Below are 20,235 nucleotides of genomic sequence, written 5' to 3'. Positions count from 1 at the left end.
CAAGTTTTGTTCTAAGACTCAATGACTATAAAACTTAAAGTTTATAGCATGTATTAACTCAGAATTAACACCAGAGAGATAGTACAGAGGTAAAGGCTCTCATGCCTGGCATGAGGCCAACCCAAATTTAATCCACATCACCATTCATTCCATTCCCGAAGCACTAACCGGAGAGGGCCCTGAGACAGAGCCTCAACACCACTGAGTTGGTCCAAAGCATCTTCCACCTACCCTTCAAAATTAGGTTCATATTATTACAAGTGATGTGATAATTGTCCATCTAAATATGACAATTTAGGTAAAATATCAAAAACTGATTTTATTATTCTATTTAAAGGGTAGGGGAGGTTTTCCAAAGTGTTGCTGTCAGGGTTAAAGCCTATGGTGATTCTCAGCCCATAGGGCTGGCCCATAGTTCAATAGATGTTCTGTTCCTTGAACTCTGGGAGTCAGAGTGATTTGGGTGACTCTGGTAGTCCTGGGGCCTCCACAATGCTCCAATTTTAATGTTCCTAGGTTTCCAATACATTATTGATTTTCATCAGCACAGACATTCCTCAAATGTAGGACAACACAGTCCAAATATAAGCAACGATTTACAGATTCAGAAGCTCAAGTAATGGAAGCAGTGATTGTATTCTAAATATGCAAGTATGGAGGAAGTTCAGCACATTTTTTTTCTTAAAGCTGAGAATCTCATATTTTTCCCCCTCAACACTAACTATATTCATAGAATTGTAGCTTACTTACATTAGACCCTTAGGAAAGACATGGGTTGAAATGATACAGAAATGATACAGCAAAAGTAGTCAGCCACTACTTTACCCACTGCAAACACAGATTGTAATGTATTCAGGTTTACATGGCCAACCCAAGTTCTGACAGTTCTGTTTATTTAAACTTGAGTGTATAATTGGTTAATAAATTTTTATGAGAAGTGAATTAATTCTTTGATTTCTGACTCTTGATCTCCTCCTCCATATAAAACTTAGTGGAGTGGGATTTGAGTGCAGGTTAAATTCTTGCCCAAACAAGGAAGCAAACAGAAGGAAGAAGAGAAAGGATTTTTCAAACAAGGAATCTAATGCAACAAGGACAAAGGAAAATTTCAGAATAACGAAAAAGGATGGCAACCCCAGGTTAACAGTTCTATGGAGGGTCTCAGGAAAACCAAGTGAAAACTGGAGCCAATCCCTAGCTTCAGCAGACATTTCAACTAGAAGATGGCACTATTATACGTGTATCTTTTGAGAGGATTCATTGAAGAATGGTTTGGGATTATGCACACATAAAACTAAACAAAGTGAAAAAGAAATCATGGCCAAGGTTATAGCATACCTGTTGAGACAGGATCACTTGATGACTTTGCTTCTTTTTTTCTGCTTGTTTTTTTTTTTTTTTTTTTTTTTTTGGATCATACCTAGTGTTATTCAGGACTGACTCAGAATCATTCCTGGCAGGGGGAACACCAGGGATGTAAGGGACTGAATTCAGATGGCCACATGCAAGAGAAGAACACTACCTGCTGTAATCTATCCAATCTCAGCTTAATAAAATAAGGAAGTCACAGAAGGGTGTTGGGTGATTCTACATGTGTGGTTATGGCAAAAGACAGCACAAAAAAACTAGACCATCTACATTGTTCATAGAATATTCTTAAATACAAAAGAATAAAAAAGGAGCAAAGAAGATAGGTTTCATGATGGAAACTTTGAAAAGTTTCAGTTTAAAGAAATCTATAGGCTTGCTTCCAAGAAGCAGAACAAGATTTTGCACAGTAAAGTGAGGTTTTCTCTTTCAATAATGAATCAAAGAGAATTATTTGCCTTTTATTATGATACATAAATGCAATTCTTACAAAAATTACCATGAAACATAAAGAGGAGGGTATTGTCATTCTTGGAAATTGGAGCATTCTTTTCTTTACTAAATAATATCATAATATAAAAGAAAAGAGTTATCAAGAAACATGTCTCAAAGCTGGAATGATGCCATTTGAGAATGATCTGACATTCTAGCACTAACCTAAAATAAAAGGTAAGCTGATATGTAGCCCCTCTTCCTGTCTAACAAATGCAAAGTCAGTAAGACTGATCTAGGCTTAAATAGATGGCTTACAATAGCTGATATGATAATATATGTAATAAAAATGGAAATCTATCATTTAATCCTATGAGAAAGTCTCACTTTTTGCAACTCTAAAAATAAAGGAACACAAATGTATGGGAGCTATTAAATATGCACACAGTATTTTCATTATTTTTCATAAATTATTCATGCTTGTATGACTGCAAAGCATCTCCAACCAATATCTTGTAGTCAAACTGTATGTGTTCTGCTCAGTTTATGGTTTAGAGTAATTTCTTCCCCAAATTTAGTATTATATATTAAATCAAAATCTCTAAATTTTAACAGACTGCAGAAAATGATAATGGTTCAATTCATATTTCAAAAGAATCGGAGTCTGAAGTCCAATCATGTGAATGCTAACTAGCTTAGAGGTGATTTTATAATATATTTGATATCACATTTGTAATCAATTTACACTCAGGATATTAATTAGCTTGCTTGGTTTAATACTAAGAGCAGATTATCTGACCTCAACTTGACTGTTTCTTAAAAAAGTAGCGCACACCACTTATATGAAAATAGTTCCAATCTATATATTAAAATGTAAGTTTTTTTCTCACATATAAGGTTAATTTCATAGAAACCGAGGGACATTTCATATAGATCTTCAAATTCTTACAGTAAAATAGTCTAACAGTCTTTAATTACTATTGACAGAATAGGAAAATGGATGGAATAGGGAAGTTAAAAAAAAAGTGTTTGTAATCATGTTAAATTGTACCAAACTTTTTAGAAAAACTCACTTGTTAAATTTGAGATTCTGACACTAATCCTTAGCTTGTTAATAATAAAAAAAAAGTGGCAGGTGGCTGAGCTACATAGGGCAGTGCTCAGAGCTTACTCTTGACACTGTTTACAGGAGTTGCTACTGCTGGTGCTAGAAGAAACACTTGTGGTTCTTGTAATCAAATCTGGATTGGTCCTCTGTGGACAATAAGGAGCTTACCCCCTATATAATCTTTCAGGCCCCAAGTACTAAATTTTTCAATATTTATGATTTATATATGAAATACAAATCAATCAAGCTCAGGCATTCAAATCTAAAATCTTTAACAATATCTTTTCTGTCTGCTGCTAACCATCTCTCCATTAGGACTTAACTGCCTTTTTATTTCTAACTACAAATCACACATCTGTGAAATTCCTTCTTAGATAGAAGGAATTTACCGGAACAAAAGGAATCAGTAGAAATATAAGAAACCATGTTCTTCATGGGAAAGAGTGTACTGTATCCGTGGGATAGAAGTTGCTTAGTAGAGTATATTAAATAGCCTTAGTCAAGTAAAGTATTATAGCAATTAGACAATAACCTTTGTGTAAAAATAAACTATTACCTCAAGATTCCCTGAAAATGCAAGTACTATACATTTTCAGATAAAAAGCTAACCATTTTAGGGCCGGGACAATAGGAAAGCAGTAGCAGATAGGGTATTTACCTTGTATGCAATGGATCTGGTTTTGATCCAAGGTGCTTGCTGGAGCACTGTTAGCAGTGATGCCTGAGTGTAGAGCCAGAAGTAACCCCTGAGCATTGCAGGATGTGCCCCAATATAAAAAAAAATAAAAACAAAAAAACAACCCCCCCAAAAAAACCTAAAACCAAAATCTAATCATTCAAAAACTATCTGAATCTGGGCTGGAGACAATCACTATAAAAACTCAAATAGTGAGCTTTTCTCTTAATCTCTGATTAAATTAAAAATTATTTTGAGAGATTAGAAAGATCTATAGGGTTTAAGGTGTTTGTCTTGCATGACATTGAACCAAATTTGATTCCCAGAACTACAAGTATTCCCAGGAGTGACCAAAGAACAGTGTCTAAGACCTACGCAGTGTTGGGTGTGGTGCAAATCTCCTTCATATCCAATTATTTTGAAATGTTGCACCTAGGCTTTCACTGATGAAAATCAGGTCAATACAGCAATATAGAATGCTGTATCTTGTTAAAAGAAAAAAAGATGAAATTAAAAATAAATTTAATTCCATCTCATATTGGGAGAAATGAGAGAGAAAGTGTACTAACAAACAGAGGCCTTGCTTAGAGTTGGGTGGAATTATTTTTTTCCTAAGAAAGTGAACCAATGAACTGATGCTTTGCTTACAGTTGAGTGGAATTTTCTTAACTTGAACAGAAAAGCCAATTTGGCCTTAAGTTAAGACCTTTCTTTACATGACATTAACAGTGAAATAACTTATTGGCATATGCCAGAAGGGAAAGGAAAAAAAATACCCTCTCTTCCCCCTCCAACTTCAATATTCACTGAGCTGCTTTGTTCTCTGTATCCTGCATAATTAATAACTACTTTGGCAATCAGTCATGCATTCCTTAATGGCACCTCAGGCATCAAGTGTCCGAAACCTTCCCCCTGGAAACCGTACACCATTCTAACAGCGGGCATTGCCTGCAACCAAATGAACTCTGAACAAATCATTTACAAAGTTGCTATTAGGGAAACAGAGTCAGAATGTACATGACTACACTATGCATCTACTGCTTTCTAGGGTCGTTTAAATTTCTGGAAATATTTTTATTGACAGGAATAATGTTATTTGAACAAGTGCTATTGGTTTTACATATCATAAAAGCAAAAAGTAGCACAATAAAAATAACAACACATCAGGGATCAATTTCAAAGAAAATGAGTTTCACTGGGGGAATTGTGTTCATTTATGACTCCACACTTTTGCTGGCCATAAAACAAAGGTTGAGGAAAGGATAAAATCTAGGGACGCAAGGGCATGGTGGTGACACCATCCATTTTGTTTCATCTACATGAATTCATTCATTAAACAGAAAATGAGAGTAAATAAATTGTAGAAACTTTTGGTATTACTTGCGATTAGAAAACCTAGATTAAAATTCTCTAAAATCACAATATCAAAAAAATGTGAAAAAGCAGTGGGAGTTTAATTATTTCTGAAATGTGAGGCAGTCTGGGGGTAGAAAAAAGAAACACTTCAAATTTCATTACCATTTTTATATGTATATAACAAACAGAATTACACTAAAGAATGACTTTGTATGTAAGGAATAAACCAAAAACATTCAAATTTGAGCTTGTATATTTACTTTTCAATTCAGGTGTGTATTTATGAAGTACTTGTCTGATAAAAATGTATAAGTCTGACGTTTTTCAATAAAACCTTTTAGAAAAGCTTTTGATACTAGAAGAAAACATTTTTTTAACATTTTAAAATAATGGTGCTTATTCTAGAATACACAGAGTAAAACATACATAATTTATTATAAATTTATCTAAAATTAAACAAGAAATTTTCTTTTCTTTCTAAGAGGTCTTCGTGAAATGTGTGCTGTGCTCTCAATGTGTGTGGGCTCCAAACAGAAACAAGCTTGCACTGTTTTATTTCAGTTTTGCTTCATTTCTTCCCAAACAATCTCTCACTGCTAATCTACCAAACCCTTTTCCCCCCTCTCTTTCTTTTAGCATGAAGGAAAAAAAAATCTGGCATTATTAACTCCTTATGCACAATGAAAATGCTGAATATTTATCATTTGACATCAATCTGCATGTTTTTACCTATTTATTAATAGGACATGATCAAGTAATAAATTATGTATATTTTTCATGTTTTAAAAACTGGCATTAAATGATAAAATTTTAAATTTATGTAGTAAGTATGATTTTAAAACTAAATTAAAGAATTACATAACTAAATATAACTGCAGACAAATTTAATAACAATGCTTCTTAGGTTTTATTCTAAGGTTCTTGAAAATTAAGAAAAATATAGTAAAGTCAGAATAATCCAAAGTATGCAATGTTATTACAAAGTTTAACAATATATAACACTTAAAGTTTATTAGAAAATAAATCAGCATGATTCTATTCAAAATAATAAGCAAACTCATATTTATTTGCTATGTCATTCATTAGTTGATGAAAGAATAGTTAATCATCTTACAAAAGTGAATGTAAATTTTTTGGGGGTGCCCACCCATTTGATGCTCAGGGGTTAATCCTGGCTAAGTGCTCAGAAATCGCCCCTGGCTTGGGGGAGCATATGGGATGGGGGGTCGAACTGCGGTCCTTCCTTAGCTAGCGCTTGCAAGGCAGACACCTTACCTCTAGTGCCACCTCACCGGCCCCATGAATGTAATTTTTAATGGAAATATGTGAGATAAAAACTGTCTCTAACTTTATCATATGCACACATGGCAGACAAAACCACAGAATCTTAAAAGCTGACCAGAATCAACTATCCACTTAGACTACCCAAGAAAGCCTTAGTGTATCTTACTCGCTTATAAAATGTCAATATTAATATATTTTCTCTGTAATTTTCCATAAATAAAAAAATCATTACACTCATTTTTCCCCTATGTAAAAGATGCATGGCATTCTTTAGTTTAATTACTAAAAACAGGTGGGGATGATTATAGAACCCAATAGCAATCATTGAGAAGTTTGAACTAATTTCTTTAGTATGGATATTCTACTCTTGTTGAAAACAAGCAAATAAATAAAAAGAAAATCAAAGAAAAAAAAAAACCAACAATACAATTCCTTAAGTAGGACAAGAATGCTCCTTGGAATATAGCCCAGAAATAGATCAGGACTAGGAGCTTCATCATTTCTGAGGCTCCAGTTCCCATTTGTTGAATCATGATGTGGTACAATAGTAATGAATTTAGGGACGAGAGTAAATGCAAAGGGAATCTACACAAGTTTGTGAAGTATCCCGGGGACTGCCTAGATTAATGAAATACTGAACAGTACTGAAATACACTTAGGGTATTTGGAGTACTGAAATACCCTTGTTTCTGGCATCGCTTTGGTACTCAGTAACAAACCTCAAAGGGGAAAGCTAGTAGTCTGCTAAGGAATTGTGGTAAGTATCATTTTTATCCTAGCAAAGTGAAGAAACCATGGTGGCCAATGGTTGGCCAGATTTTATATTGCAGTGCTGGGTTGGTTGTCAGCAACACCTTTGCCTCCAGGAAAAGGGTGTGCTAATTCTGAAGTTTCTCCCTGCCCAGAAAAAAAAGGAAAAAAGAGATGATCCAGAATTTGGAGGGGCACTTGCCCCAAAGCAAATGCCACAAGAACTTTTAAGTGTGATCTCAAAAAGACAAACTTTCTTCCCTTAGGCATTCATTCATTGATACAGAGATAAAATTGATGGATTACTGTCCAGTTCCTAAGTGTTAGTGGGGGTGTGGAGGAGGGATGTCATTTAGAAATATAAAGTGTAATTTATAACATTCTGCAAGGCTTAAAAGCAGAAGCACTTGTCAACTTTTTTCCCACTTCATCAAATCTTGCTCTACTGTGGACAGTTTTTGAGAGTACAATGAGTAAGATTTCAGGGAAGAAAAGAAGAAATGGAGAATAAGAAATGGCAGAAAAGAATTGTCTAAGCAAATGCAAATCACAAAAATGAAAGCTGCGAGAATACATATTCATAGAAAGGAATCAACACTCCTAAAGCTGCTAAACTGTCAATTCTCAGCCTACCAAAGTTCATATTTAAAATTCAGCCAATTACAGTCATTTTAAAATGCATTTTATTTTGATATGATGACTGGTGATTTGAAATTCACTTCAAGACTCTCTGATGCAGTTACTGGTTTGAATTACAGTAAATTTCAGATAGCTGGTAACAAGTGTAGGGCCTTTCTTTTTGTACATTTTTATTTGTTTTTAAGTCGCACCCAGCAATGCTCAGGCTGCACCTGACTCTGCATTTAGGAACTACTCCAGACAGTGCTCAGGGGATCAACTGGGGTGCCAGGAATTAAACTGGAAGGCAAAGACTTTCTCCACCCTGGTCCCAATAGGGCCTTTTTTTAATTAAAAGGTTGAGTGGTAGTTATAACAGAATGTTGAGTAACTTTTCAGAAGTATCATGAAACTGATTTAATGGCCAAAATATATTTAAGCATTTTATATGTAACATGAAAGTATAAGTTTAGCATACTGTCTGAACATGACCAAGTCAGTATTTAACTATTATTTAAGTCTACTGTGTTCCTGGGACTGATAGACATTTCCTGTCTTTTTACCTTTACATATTTTGGGGGGCAGAGTCAGAATCAGTTGTGCTCAGGGCTTACTTCTGACTCTGCTCAACAGTCACTCACTCCTTGTGGGCTGGGGGGATGATATGGAGTTATGGGGATCAAATCCAAGTTGGCTACATGCAAGGCAAGTGCCTAACCCACTTTACTATTTCTCCAGTCCCTAGCATTACATGTTTCATATAATTCAACAACTTGGTTCAATCAAATCACTGAATAAAAAAATCAGGAAAAGGACAACTCTTTATGTTGTTATATATGTATATGGATATAAACATATGTAAAATTTTTGTTTTATTCTGTAACATGACTATATACTTACACACATTTTTATAAACACTAAATTTTGCTACTAGATAGAATGGTGACATTTTATATGACAGCAGTTTTCTTTACCTTAAACATGAGATAAAAATATACATATAAAATTAAGAAAATATTCATATTTAAATATTTAAAATATTAGATGTGATAATAAAATGTAAACAACAATTGGGAATTGCTGAGCTGAGAAGTGCAGCTTGGGCTCCCACAGCTATCCTAGATGAAAAAAAATTAAACTAATAATTCTACGAAGCGAGATACTGTAAAAATATGTCAAACAATTCAAAGTGGGTTTATCTGAAGTAAAAATCAGTGCATCAAAATATAATCTGCTTCTTTAAAATGTCTCCTATAGCTATTAAATAATACACTTATAAAAATAGCTGTCACTTTGAATTGTTTTTGAATTATTTGTGAGAAATTTATGAAAGAATGTTCAGAATCTAAACTCATAAAATATATTCTATAATTGAACGGAAAAAGACATATTATATAATTAAGGAACCAATTAAGTGCCAACATAAATTTACAGCACCTATCTTAGCGTTAGCTAAACTTGAATTGTACCTGTAAATGATTTCAAGGTTACTGAAAGAATAAATTACCAATTTAAACTTAAATTTTTCATCATGCTTTTCTAAGCTGTATCCAAAATATTACTTGTTTCACTGTACTAGTTGCTAAGTAATATTTTTCACACTTGAGATTGGACAACCAAAGAGAGATATTTCTGTTTAGCACTACAAAATTATATATATATATATATATATATATATATATATATATATATATATATATATATATATATATACTGTAGTGGTGGCACAAGCAATAGGGTGCTTGCCTTGCATGTGCTAACCTAGGACAGACTGCATTTCGATCCCCCAGTGTCCCATATGGTCGCCTCAAGCCAAGAGTGATTTCTGAGCACATAGCCAGGAGTAACTCCTGAGTGTCACTGAGTGTGTCCTCGAGCCCCCCAAAGGTAATATATTAAACTATTTAATAATTCCATATTTATCAAATTTACCTTAGAAATTACTAGACAGCTGCTTGCAATTTCATACCTTATAAAAGCAAACACATCGGTCATAAAGTCACACCAGGCTATTACCAATGTATTTATTGACCTGATGAATTACAGATTGTAAGGGACACATTTTTTATATGCTGTAAGGGACACATTCAATGCTGTAAAGACACATTTTTATGTCATTTTATATAGTGACATTACTGACCATATTTCAGAAGTATACTATAGGGCATCAGCTTATAACCACATCTGACTTACTATAAGTAGGAATAAAATAGCAAGGGTTTAGGCTTACATGTTAAAACTTTCATACACACAGAAAGGAGTCAGGTATGAATATATCTAATTTTTTAATTCTAACTAAACAGAACAGAGATTTGTTTTTTGGGAGGGGAAGACTTGAGCCACACTTTATGCTGCATGGGGGCTATTCCTGACTCTGTGTTTGGGGGTCACTACTGGTGATGATTAGAAACCATATGGTGTTGGGGATCAAACTGGGAACAGCTGCATGCAAGGAAAGTGCTTTAATCCCTACACTATTATCTGGCACCCAGAATGACATAGTTCTTAAATTCCAGTGTGAATCTCAAACCTTCTCACTGTGCACAAACTGTCATGGATATTGTTTAAGCAAAATAAATAGTAAGATAGTAGAAATATTTAAAGAACTACTAAATTTATGGTTTGCTATACTTTTATTTAAAAAGAATTAATATTAGTAAGTTTGCTTCTCTCCAGAAAATATATAAAAGAAAAACAGTAAACATTTTTAAAGACTTACAGATTTTACCATTAAGAACTAATGTAAAAAGCAAATTTCTGGTAGGCATGTCAAAGACTACATAAACTAATCTGAAAGGAAATTAGTTATTCTATAAGAGATGAACAAAGGACATAAAGAAAATAATTTTTTAAAAATAAATTCATGAGGAGCCTACAGTGGTAGGATGTTTGCATTGCAGAGGCCAAATTGGGTTTTCCATATTTCTTTCCAAGACTAACCGGACTGAGTCCTAAATGCATAGACAGGAGTAAGCCATGACTAAGCCCTGAGTAAGCCCTGGGTGTGACTCAAACCCCCATCTTCATGTTCCCCAGAATAGCATTAATAATAAACTCTGTTGATGTTTTTCTAAATTTCTATCATTTTTGAATATGTTCATTCTAATATGTATGTTATATATATACATAATATATATGCAGAAAACTATTAGCCCCAAGTATTAAATAAGCATCACTTAATTCACTTCTAAAAAGAAACATTAAGAGAATCATAAGAATAAGAGTATTACATAGGAAAGGGTCATTGAAAATGTGATAAACCAAAATATACATATATATTATTTTATTTAATATGACTGAAACTTGAGAAAAACTCATGCAGTGCAAACTTTTATGGTGATTTCAACTAAGGGTGCAATAAGTTCTCAAATTAAAATAGCATGCAATTTCCTTCAACTGAAATACTAGATAATACAATGTTGGACTTGCGAGAGGCAAAGAAGGTGAAAAGGTGAGGAATTTGTGCCAATTTTCTAGATGATCAAGCATTTTGTTTCATAAAGTGATAGATACTTCACATGGTAATCTATAAAGGCAACATTTATATGTTCTTTTTTTCCATTTTTATGATAATTACATTGACATCTGTCGAAAAATTTCCAAGAAAAACAAATACTTGCGCACACATGCACACGTGTATGTGTTTCCCAATTTTCCTCTTTGAAATGGAGGCCAATGTAAACAACTACTAAAGAAGCAAATCTCGAAACAGTACTTACTGGTGTGACAACACTGTAGTGAATGCAAAACCCCGGTTCAGAAGGAAAATATTCATCAGATACGAATCTGATCCTGATTTGATTTCCTTTAGAAATCTGTCTTCCTGGAACGCCACTAGAACCACACCAGCGCCCTAATACAGTTCCATCACTGGGTTCCTCCACTTCAACAAAATCATACCTGTCAAGAAACAAAGAAAACAAAACAAAACAAAAATATATATATATATATAGTCAGGATCTACTGTTTTGGCAATTCAAAATCTAGGTTCATGAATGCAATGCATCTAGTGACCACAGCTGTGAGTTCATCTCACACAGAATGGATAAATATAATCAATATTGCCCAGAGGAGGCTACTGAAAACTGCATTCCCAATCAAAGAAATAGGTGCCTTTAAAGTTTATAGTTGATGGCCTCCAAATTCACTGAAGGCCATTTAGAAACTTGAACATTTTGATGAGCGCTTCATATCTGACTTCAACTCATGCATTGCCACTTTAATTTCCTCCTTGGTTCCCCATCCTAGATGTTCTAAATTCATGTTTTATAACCCCCATTTCACTCTATGTTTTTCTCTCTCTGTGAGATCTTTCTGTCTGTTCTCTGTTCATTTTCACCTTTCTCTTTCAATAAACAGTTTTCTTTTATTCCCCCCCCCAAAAAAAAAATCAACTAAAAGGGGACCTAGAGTGATAGTACAATGGTAGGACTTTCATCTTGCAGTGGCCAACCCAGGTTCAGACTCCACATCTCATAGAGTCACCCAAACGCAGCCAGAATTGATTCCTGAATGCACACTCAGTAGTAACTCCTGAGCACCACAGGGTTTGGACCCTCTAAACAGTCACGAAAAAAAATCACAATCAACTAAATCAAGATAAATAGCCATCTTCTCAGTTGTTAAATGAAGGATGACATTAGCTTGTGCATTTTTCTATTTTACACTGCACTTAAAAATAGGGAAGACCTGATTTTTTTAAAAACATGATATTTTGGGGACAGATCAGTGGTGCAGAACATAAGGCATCTGCCTAAGCCCATGCTAGTCTAAGATCATAGTTCAATCTCCGGTGTCCCATAGGGTCCTTCAAGCCAGGGACAATTTCTGAGCGCATAGCCAGGAGTAACCCCTCAGTGTCACCGGGTGTGGCCCAAAAACAAACAAAAAAAATTGCTGATTTTGGTTTGGAAGATTTAGATCAGTGCTATAAGAGCAGGAGTGCCTGAGAGGACTATGTTTTGAAAATTTTAGAAGTATTTTAAGTTTCTCAATAATGGTGGTGAAGAAAGACACTAAAAAAATACCCCAACAGAGTTCAGTACTTTGTGGCTAACATGCATGACTTGTTTTTGGCCAACCCTGGTTCAAAATCTGGCAGCAAATGACCCTTTGAACATCAAAGGTGCAATCCTGAAGGTCCCTAAGCACTGTTAAGTTAGTCTTCAGAAGAAAAGCACTCTGATTACTGCTGATTGTTGCCAGGGTTATCCCCAACATGACAGGAACTTATCAACACTAAAGTACTTTAGGCCATGGTACTAAAATTCTGGCCATTTCGCAGGGGTCTTCAAACTATGGCCCACGGACCACATATTGTATTTATTTCCATATTGTTTCTTCACTTCTAAATAAGATATATGCAGTATGCATAGACATTTGTTCATAATTTTTGTTTTTACTATAATCTGGCCCTCCAACAGTCTGAAGGACAGTGAACTGGCCCCCTGTTTAAAAAGTTTGAAGATCCCTGGTAGAGCCATGATTCCCCCCAGAAAAAATAATATACCTTGGGCAAAGTCCATGAATGCCTAACAATTGCAAGCTCCCTAACTGAGTATTTTTCCCACTGCTTCCATATCTTTCAGAGTTTTCTGAATGGTTATGCAAATGGCACAATATCTGCTACTGTTTATTTCAACTTGAAGACAAATATTCTTTTCTTTTTTTTAGGGGGGAGGGGGTTTGGGCCATACCCGGTGATGCTCAGGGGTTACTCCTCGCTATGCTCTCAGAAATAGCTCCTAACTTGGAAGACCATATGGGAAGCCAGGGATTGAACCGAGATCCATCCTGGGCCAGTTGTGTGCAAGGCAAACACCCTATCACTGCACTATCACTCTGGACCCCAAATATTATTTTCACATTCAATTGTCAAATCTGTTTTTTGATGTTCCTTCATATGGAATTTTACAAAGTATTAATTAAAAAAAACCCTCCCTTCCTGTACCAGTGCAAAAAACAAATGTGTAGGTTCTATAGCAGCAGTAGCTATAGTCTGCAGAGTGATGCAAACATCTGAGTCCTCATTTTATATTTATAGTGCAATCAGGCATGTATGCATTTATGAACATGCATTCCTGTCAGTTCTATACATGTTGTTTGTTATCAGTAAATATTATTTAAACATAAGAAATCTGACACATGTAACATTGTTTTAGCTTTATATATCATACATGCAGGTCAATTTATATTTTAACAATTGTGTATACTTTTTTGTGTACTTTTTTCTGTTAGTCTCTGGTACTACAGGCTCAGTGTAATTCTACATATCTAAGTCCTAGCATTGAGTCCTTGGGTCCTAGGAGCATTGTTTAGAAGCCTGCCCTTGAAAGAAGACACAAGTCAGATACCTAGAAATCAATTATGACATATATGTGCAGTGTCAAATTTCACAGATGAAAATACACTGAAAAAGAAGCAAATACGTAATGAACCAGTGATACTTTTAAAAATCTTCAATGTCATGAAGTATCAAAATCTCTCAAGTATGTTGCGATCTCCTCTTCTTAGGTCTTAAATTGCAAATAGCTGGGATAAAGGAAACCAGGCTGCACATGTGTGGTGCCTAAAGTCCTGCTGGCGCACAGCTCCCCCCAATAAAGGTCAGGGGCTCATTTCTATCTTGCGTCATCCCACTTCTCCACCTCCCACACATGCTTTTTAATATACTCTTGGGAATCTGAAGGCAATAAATAAGAAAAGTCCAATTCAAAGGGTAGAGAGACTATTTCAGTTATAATGTGTGACAAGTTCAAGGTTATAAATTACAAATCTATAAGCCAGACAGTGTAGCCATCCCAGCAGTTTTGCTATAGATCTGACGGGATCTGGTAGGAAGAACAGGTGCAGATGGGGGGAGGACTTAAGTACAGCTGAACGTGAGTTATTTCAGATATCATGGTTATAAAAGCCGATCATGTTAAATGGAAGTTGAAATGTTAAATCAAAGGGCAGCTTTTATATCAAGATTGTTTACATGGGAAACAAAGACTCTATTCATGGAGTATCTAGTTTTCTGTGCTTAGGAGGCAAACCTCTCTATGTAGGTTATCACCACTGCTGGTTTGAAAAGAGCCCGATTTCAGGCATAGGCAACCATTCTACAGTTATTTAGGAAGCACTGACTTGTTTAAGAAGCACTGATTTGGTACAAAGTACTAAACTTGATTTTAAAAGTACAAAAATGAAACTACAGTTTCTTTGCATTCAAAAGCCCAAAAATCCTTTGATGAGTGCTCAAGTAAAAATATGTAAGACAATCTGTAGAAGACTGGAAAAGAAAGAGTAATTCTATACAATGAGATTAGGGTCAGTTTACAGAGAAACATTTGGACTGTCAAATAGTACTAAGTGACCAGAGGTGAAAGGAGGGAAATGGAAATGCATGGTAGGGAGGAGTAGAATACAGATGTAAGAACAGAAAGGAGTTAGGCATGATTAGTTGTGAATAGAGAGGAAAAGAAAAATGAAAAAAAAGAAAAAATGAAAGCACAGATTCAAAAGGTTCTATATAAACAAGGCAGCATTTTAAAGACTGGAATTTCACAGAAAATGTCTAGACTTCTGACATTCTTCAAAAGCAATTTTGGAGGCTGGAGCAATAGTACAGTGGGCAGAACACTTGCTTTGTACATGGTCAACTCTAGTTTGACCCCAGCATTCCATGTGGTCCTCTAAACCCACTATCAATGATTTCTGTGTACAGAGTGAGAAGTAACCCTGATCATTGTCAATTGTGGCCCCCTAACAAAAAATAAAACCACAAAACAACTCCCAGAAAAAAAAACATAACCTAAACCATCATTAAGCTTAGTGTGACTTCATAAAGACTCAAATCTCTAGATCTGGGTTTAGTTCCAGGAGTACCACTTAATGTCCTACTTTGGATGAAAACATACTGGTCATACATTATATATGATGTGAGCTTTTGTCAAATGAAGAAATGAAAATTGGGCTTTCATTCACTCATAAAATTGAGATCGGGGTCAAGTGGCAATAGTGTTAGATGAGGCATATTCTTTCATTTTGTAAAAATACCTATCTTCTTTTTATTATTACTTAAGAACCTATATGTCTTATTTACATCTTATGTTCTATTTAGGCATCTGAGTTTGTTTCATACAACATAGACTAGAACACAATGCATCAACATGGAAATTTGAATGAGGTGGTAAGGTGGAATGAGAATTATTAAATATTTATAGAATGCAAGGAAATCACACAGCATTTTAAATGTGAGAGGAAGGATTTTTTTTAATGAAAAAGAGCAGTTGGGGAAGCAAGAAAAAAAGATCTTCATGTGTGCTGGTATAGAAAGAAGGGGAGAGAGAATATTCACTAGAGACATGAGGGATGGGTCAATAGTGCAAAGTAAATGCCAAAGATCAAAGACAGTGAAAGCCCAAAAAGTTGACAATTACGAAGTAATTGGCTATAGCTTCAAATTATTTTTGAAACCATTTTCAAAATAGCCATTAGATTCTTCTAGAGAAAGCATCTAGAGAGAAAAGAATAACACATTCAAGAAACCTAAAATGAACCATTCACACTATTTTGCTGATATAATTTGCCGTTTATTTCTGCTAAAAAGGAAACATTATTGTGTGTTTATCTGATTTGTAAGCAATATATATAATATAAATTATATATATTTGAAAGGAATCTGTCACCACAGAAAATAACTGGAAACAAATGTGAAGAATTTATTAAAGAATAAATAAATCTAAAATTTGACCTATCTAACATAGCCTGAATATAAAAAGTTTCCTGCAAATAACAGAAGAATGACCAAGTATATTATTACTTTTATCCTAAAACTGGAGATTTTCAACTAAACTTGATATCATTAAGAAAAAATAGACACGCTCCATAAACATTTTTTTGAATTTAAGTTAGCCTATAATTAATTCTTAGTGCTATACAATTCTGACTCATATATTTATCATATGCTTTTGACATAGAGTTTTGAAAAAATTAAAAATATACTTGTAAGGAAGGCAAGTAAGAGGGTGAGAGGAGTCCTAGGGAAATTGGTGAGCAAAATTGACACTGGTTATGGGATTGGTATGGGGATACTATCTGCCTGAAATTATGAGCAACTTTGTATATCACAGTAACTTAATAAAAAAAAGTTTTGCATTTGTGGAGAATAAATAAATAGATATATTTAAAAGTATTGTTTGCTTAAAAAGAGTAGAACTTATATGCTACTAATAGTTTGGTAGTAAATAAGGCTTTTATGATTTTTTAAACAATTAACATATTTTCATCAAATATTTAATAATTAGTTTTTATAGGCATTTTTAATATTTCTTTAGATGCCTATGTCATTTAAAGTATTAATAAAATCATTATTTAGGCTTATTTTCCCATTGTAATCAAATAAAAAAATCACTGTTAAGGAATACAGTTACAAAAGCACCAATTTTTTTTACATAAATCATATTTAAGAATATGCAAAATGATCCTATCTATCTCAACCAGGAAGTTATTCTCATGCTTAATTGCTGTTTTGTAATCTGGGAGATAGAAACAAAACATAAAATGAAACAGTTATTGAATTCACATTTCTCTTTATACTTGATTGAGGCATCCCAGTAGGAATGCACCAAATTAGATTTGAAATTATTGAATCCACCTAATCTAAACAAATAAAACCAAAAACAGAATGCTCAACTAGTAAAATACTGCCCAGTAGACGGGCAAACAATGACATAATGACCCCACTGAGAGATATGACAATTTTCACAATTAAAAACTATTTTGAAAATTTCATTATCTATTAGTCAGAACAAACAACACTGAATAAATCATTCATACCTGCCAAGGGGCAAAATCAGAGAAAGAGTGGGAACCTGGACACAATGATGGAGGGAATGTTACACTGGTAGTGGGTACAGCTGGAAAAGAACATTGCTGTTTTCTGATATAATGCCATCTACTAAAGTTTTTTGTTTTTTGTTTTTTTGTTTTTAAGAAATTATTGGATTAGTATTCTATAGCAAAAATTATTTGATAACATTTTTGGAAATATTCAGAAGAACACAACAAGAATAAACAATGTTAAAAGAAATCTAGGCTATAGCTCCCTAAGACTTATATATATATACTAATATACATATATATTATATATGTACATATATATGTATATTAGTATATATATAAATACATATATACTGAGAGAGAGGAGAGAACCAAGCAAGATTCACATATAAAAGTGAAATCTCAAATGTAATCATCTTTAAATCTAGAATTCGTGTATGACCAGGTGACTGTCTGAAGACACAGTAATCCTTATAATATACACTCAGGTATTAATTTCCAATGAGTACAATTGCTTACATCAGTATTTAAAGGATTTACTAAACCTATTTTATGAGCCAATCAAACATCACTTTCTCACGGCAACCTGATACAGAGCATATAGTGCTAAGTGGTTTATAATGATCACTCCCTTTCTCTAACATACCCCTGGGGACTCAAGGAGGATTTATGTTCTTTTATGTTTAACAAACAAGTCTGGTATTGTAGACAAAATTTTCGTTCTCATGTGGGAATTTAAAAACTGTGAGGACTTGAGGCCTGTTTTTTAGTCCTAAGAACTATAAGGAGTATACCAAAGAAATAAATTCACTGCTAAACATAATTGTCAGACACCCAGGGTCCTTCAACAAAAATAAACCAACCTTGCAAAACAGCCTGTCTGTCTCTAGTTCATAGTAAGCAACACCCTGTCAGCGAAATCTACCCCCTGAGTTCTCCAACCTGAAGAGAGTGAAATATTGCCAAGGAGTAAAAGTGGATTATTAAAAGGCCTAGTTTTACAAGTGTCACTGCAGTCTGACAGTTGTTGGCACAGAATAAAACACTAAGATGAAAATTATTCTTCAGACATTAATGGTTTATATATCAGTTTAGCAGATTAAACTCATATACAGAAGTTTAGATCCCAACTTGGACAGAGAAATGTTTATACATGAGTGAACTTACATTGAAATTTTTAGAAGCCTGTTGCATCAAATATATCCTAGACATGAACTCATTTAATCCTTCTAACTACCATAAAAAGTTGATAATTTTATGTTGCCCAGCATCTAGATTATAAACTATAGAAAATTGATGTGCCAGGTCAATTTAACTTATCAATAAGTATCATTTTGGTGATTAAGCTCCAGAGTCATTCATCTAATAAATCCATAAAGCATATTAGCTGCCATATTTAAATCATGTCTATACATTATCTCTGCTTTATTTCATGGCCAGAACTGCAGAGAATCATGTGCCTTAGTTCAATCTTCCAAATCATAGTATTTAATGACTGGAAAAACAGTAAGGATCATTCAAATAAAACTGATTATTCAACTCATTGATTCATGCATACGAATTTCAAGATATTGTAAGTAATTTGGCAATGTTTATTTTAAAGCATGCTAAATATTTTGGCAGTTTTAAACCTACATAGGATATGTGTAAGTTAAATAAGTCAACAAAATTCAGAGACTTGACAATAATAAGGTCATTCTCAAGAAAACAATTGTTTGGGGCCAGAGAGATAGCATGGAGGTAGGGCATTTGCCTTGCACACAGAAGGATGGTGGTTTGAATCCCGGCATCCCATATGATTCCCTGAGCCTTCCAGGAGCAACTTCTGAGCATAGAGCCAGGAGTAACCCCTGAGTGCTGCCGGGTGTGAACCAAAAACTAAAAACAAAACAAAACAAAACAAAACAAAAAACCCAAAAATCAAAAACCAACAATTGTTTATTAAAAAAAAGGTTATGCTATATAACTATATGGTGGAGTTTAAATGGTACAAAATTGAGCTCAAATTTATCTTAGTAGTTAATAAAATATAAGTATATAATAATGAATTAGAAAAAATACTTAAAAGTTAGGAAAAACTAATGAAAAAATATGAAAAGAAATTAGAATTTAGAAGTAAACCCAAAATCTAGCTGGGGTTGGGGGGACAGTGGTAAAGACAAGAATATAGTAAAAGAGAGAGGGATAGAAAGAGATAGAAGAGAGAGGCTTGCAGAGAAAGAAACTGAAATCTAGATCTCAGGAATAAAAGAATGGAGAAGAGAAAGACGCACAGTAATTTACACAGGGGGAGGGACATTGTAAAGAAGATACAATGACATAATACACGTTTTTATATTTTATGTGTGTATAGATATGTTTTTATAAGTATGTTTTATGCAGCTTTGTATAAAATAAATCTGAAAAGTTTAATAAAGTAACTTACTACAAAATATAAAGTAATAGAGTTTATTAAATAAAAAAGTGAACAGATTGATAACTAGATTTGATAAGGTTGGCATTTATCAATAAGATATGTAATGGCATGGAGTTTTAAGAGAAAATCCTATTTAACTTTAAAAGAACACATATTTCTATTTTTATATGAACCATTACTTTTAAAATGTCAAATATATGTCCAAGAATATTTTAATATTTAGTACATAGTTAACAATACACATTACATATTTGAAAGAAGGAAGTAAATCGTAAATGTTTTACAACAAAGAAAATAAAATTGTGAGGTTTGATGGAGGTGTTAACTATGGTAATGCTGGATATCTGCAGTCTAGACCATATATTTTCATTGTTACATGATGTGCACCTCAAATACAGTGCT

The 20,235-nt window shown here is 33.9% G+C and overlaps 1 protein-coding gene across 1 annotated transcript in view; it reads right to left on the bottom strand.

Annotated features, from left to right (window-relative positions):
• PDGFC (platelet derived growth factor C) overlaps positions 1–20,235 on the bottom strand; it is a 218,649-nt gene that overhangs the window by 46,611 nt on the left and 151,803 nt on the right. Inside the window, exon 3 of the mRNA XM_049769629.1 lies at positions 11,312–11,492. Coding sequence (XP_049625586.1) covers positions 11,312–11,492 — 181 coding nt within the window. The remainder of the gene's footprint in view (positions 1–11,311; positions 11,493–20,235) is intronic.

This window comes from Suncus etruscus, chromosome 3, assembly GCF_024139225.1.
Source record: "Suncus etruscus isolate mSunEtr1 chromosome 3, mSunEtr1.pri.cur, whole genome shotgun sequence".
Classification (NCBI taxonomy): Eukaryota; Metazoa; Chordata; class Mammalia; order Eulipotyphla; family Soricidae; genus Suncus; species Suncus etruscus.
This window is presented reverse-complemented; position numbering and strand designations above follow the sequence as displayed.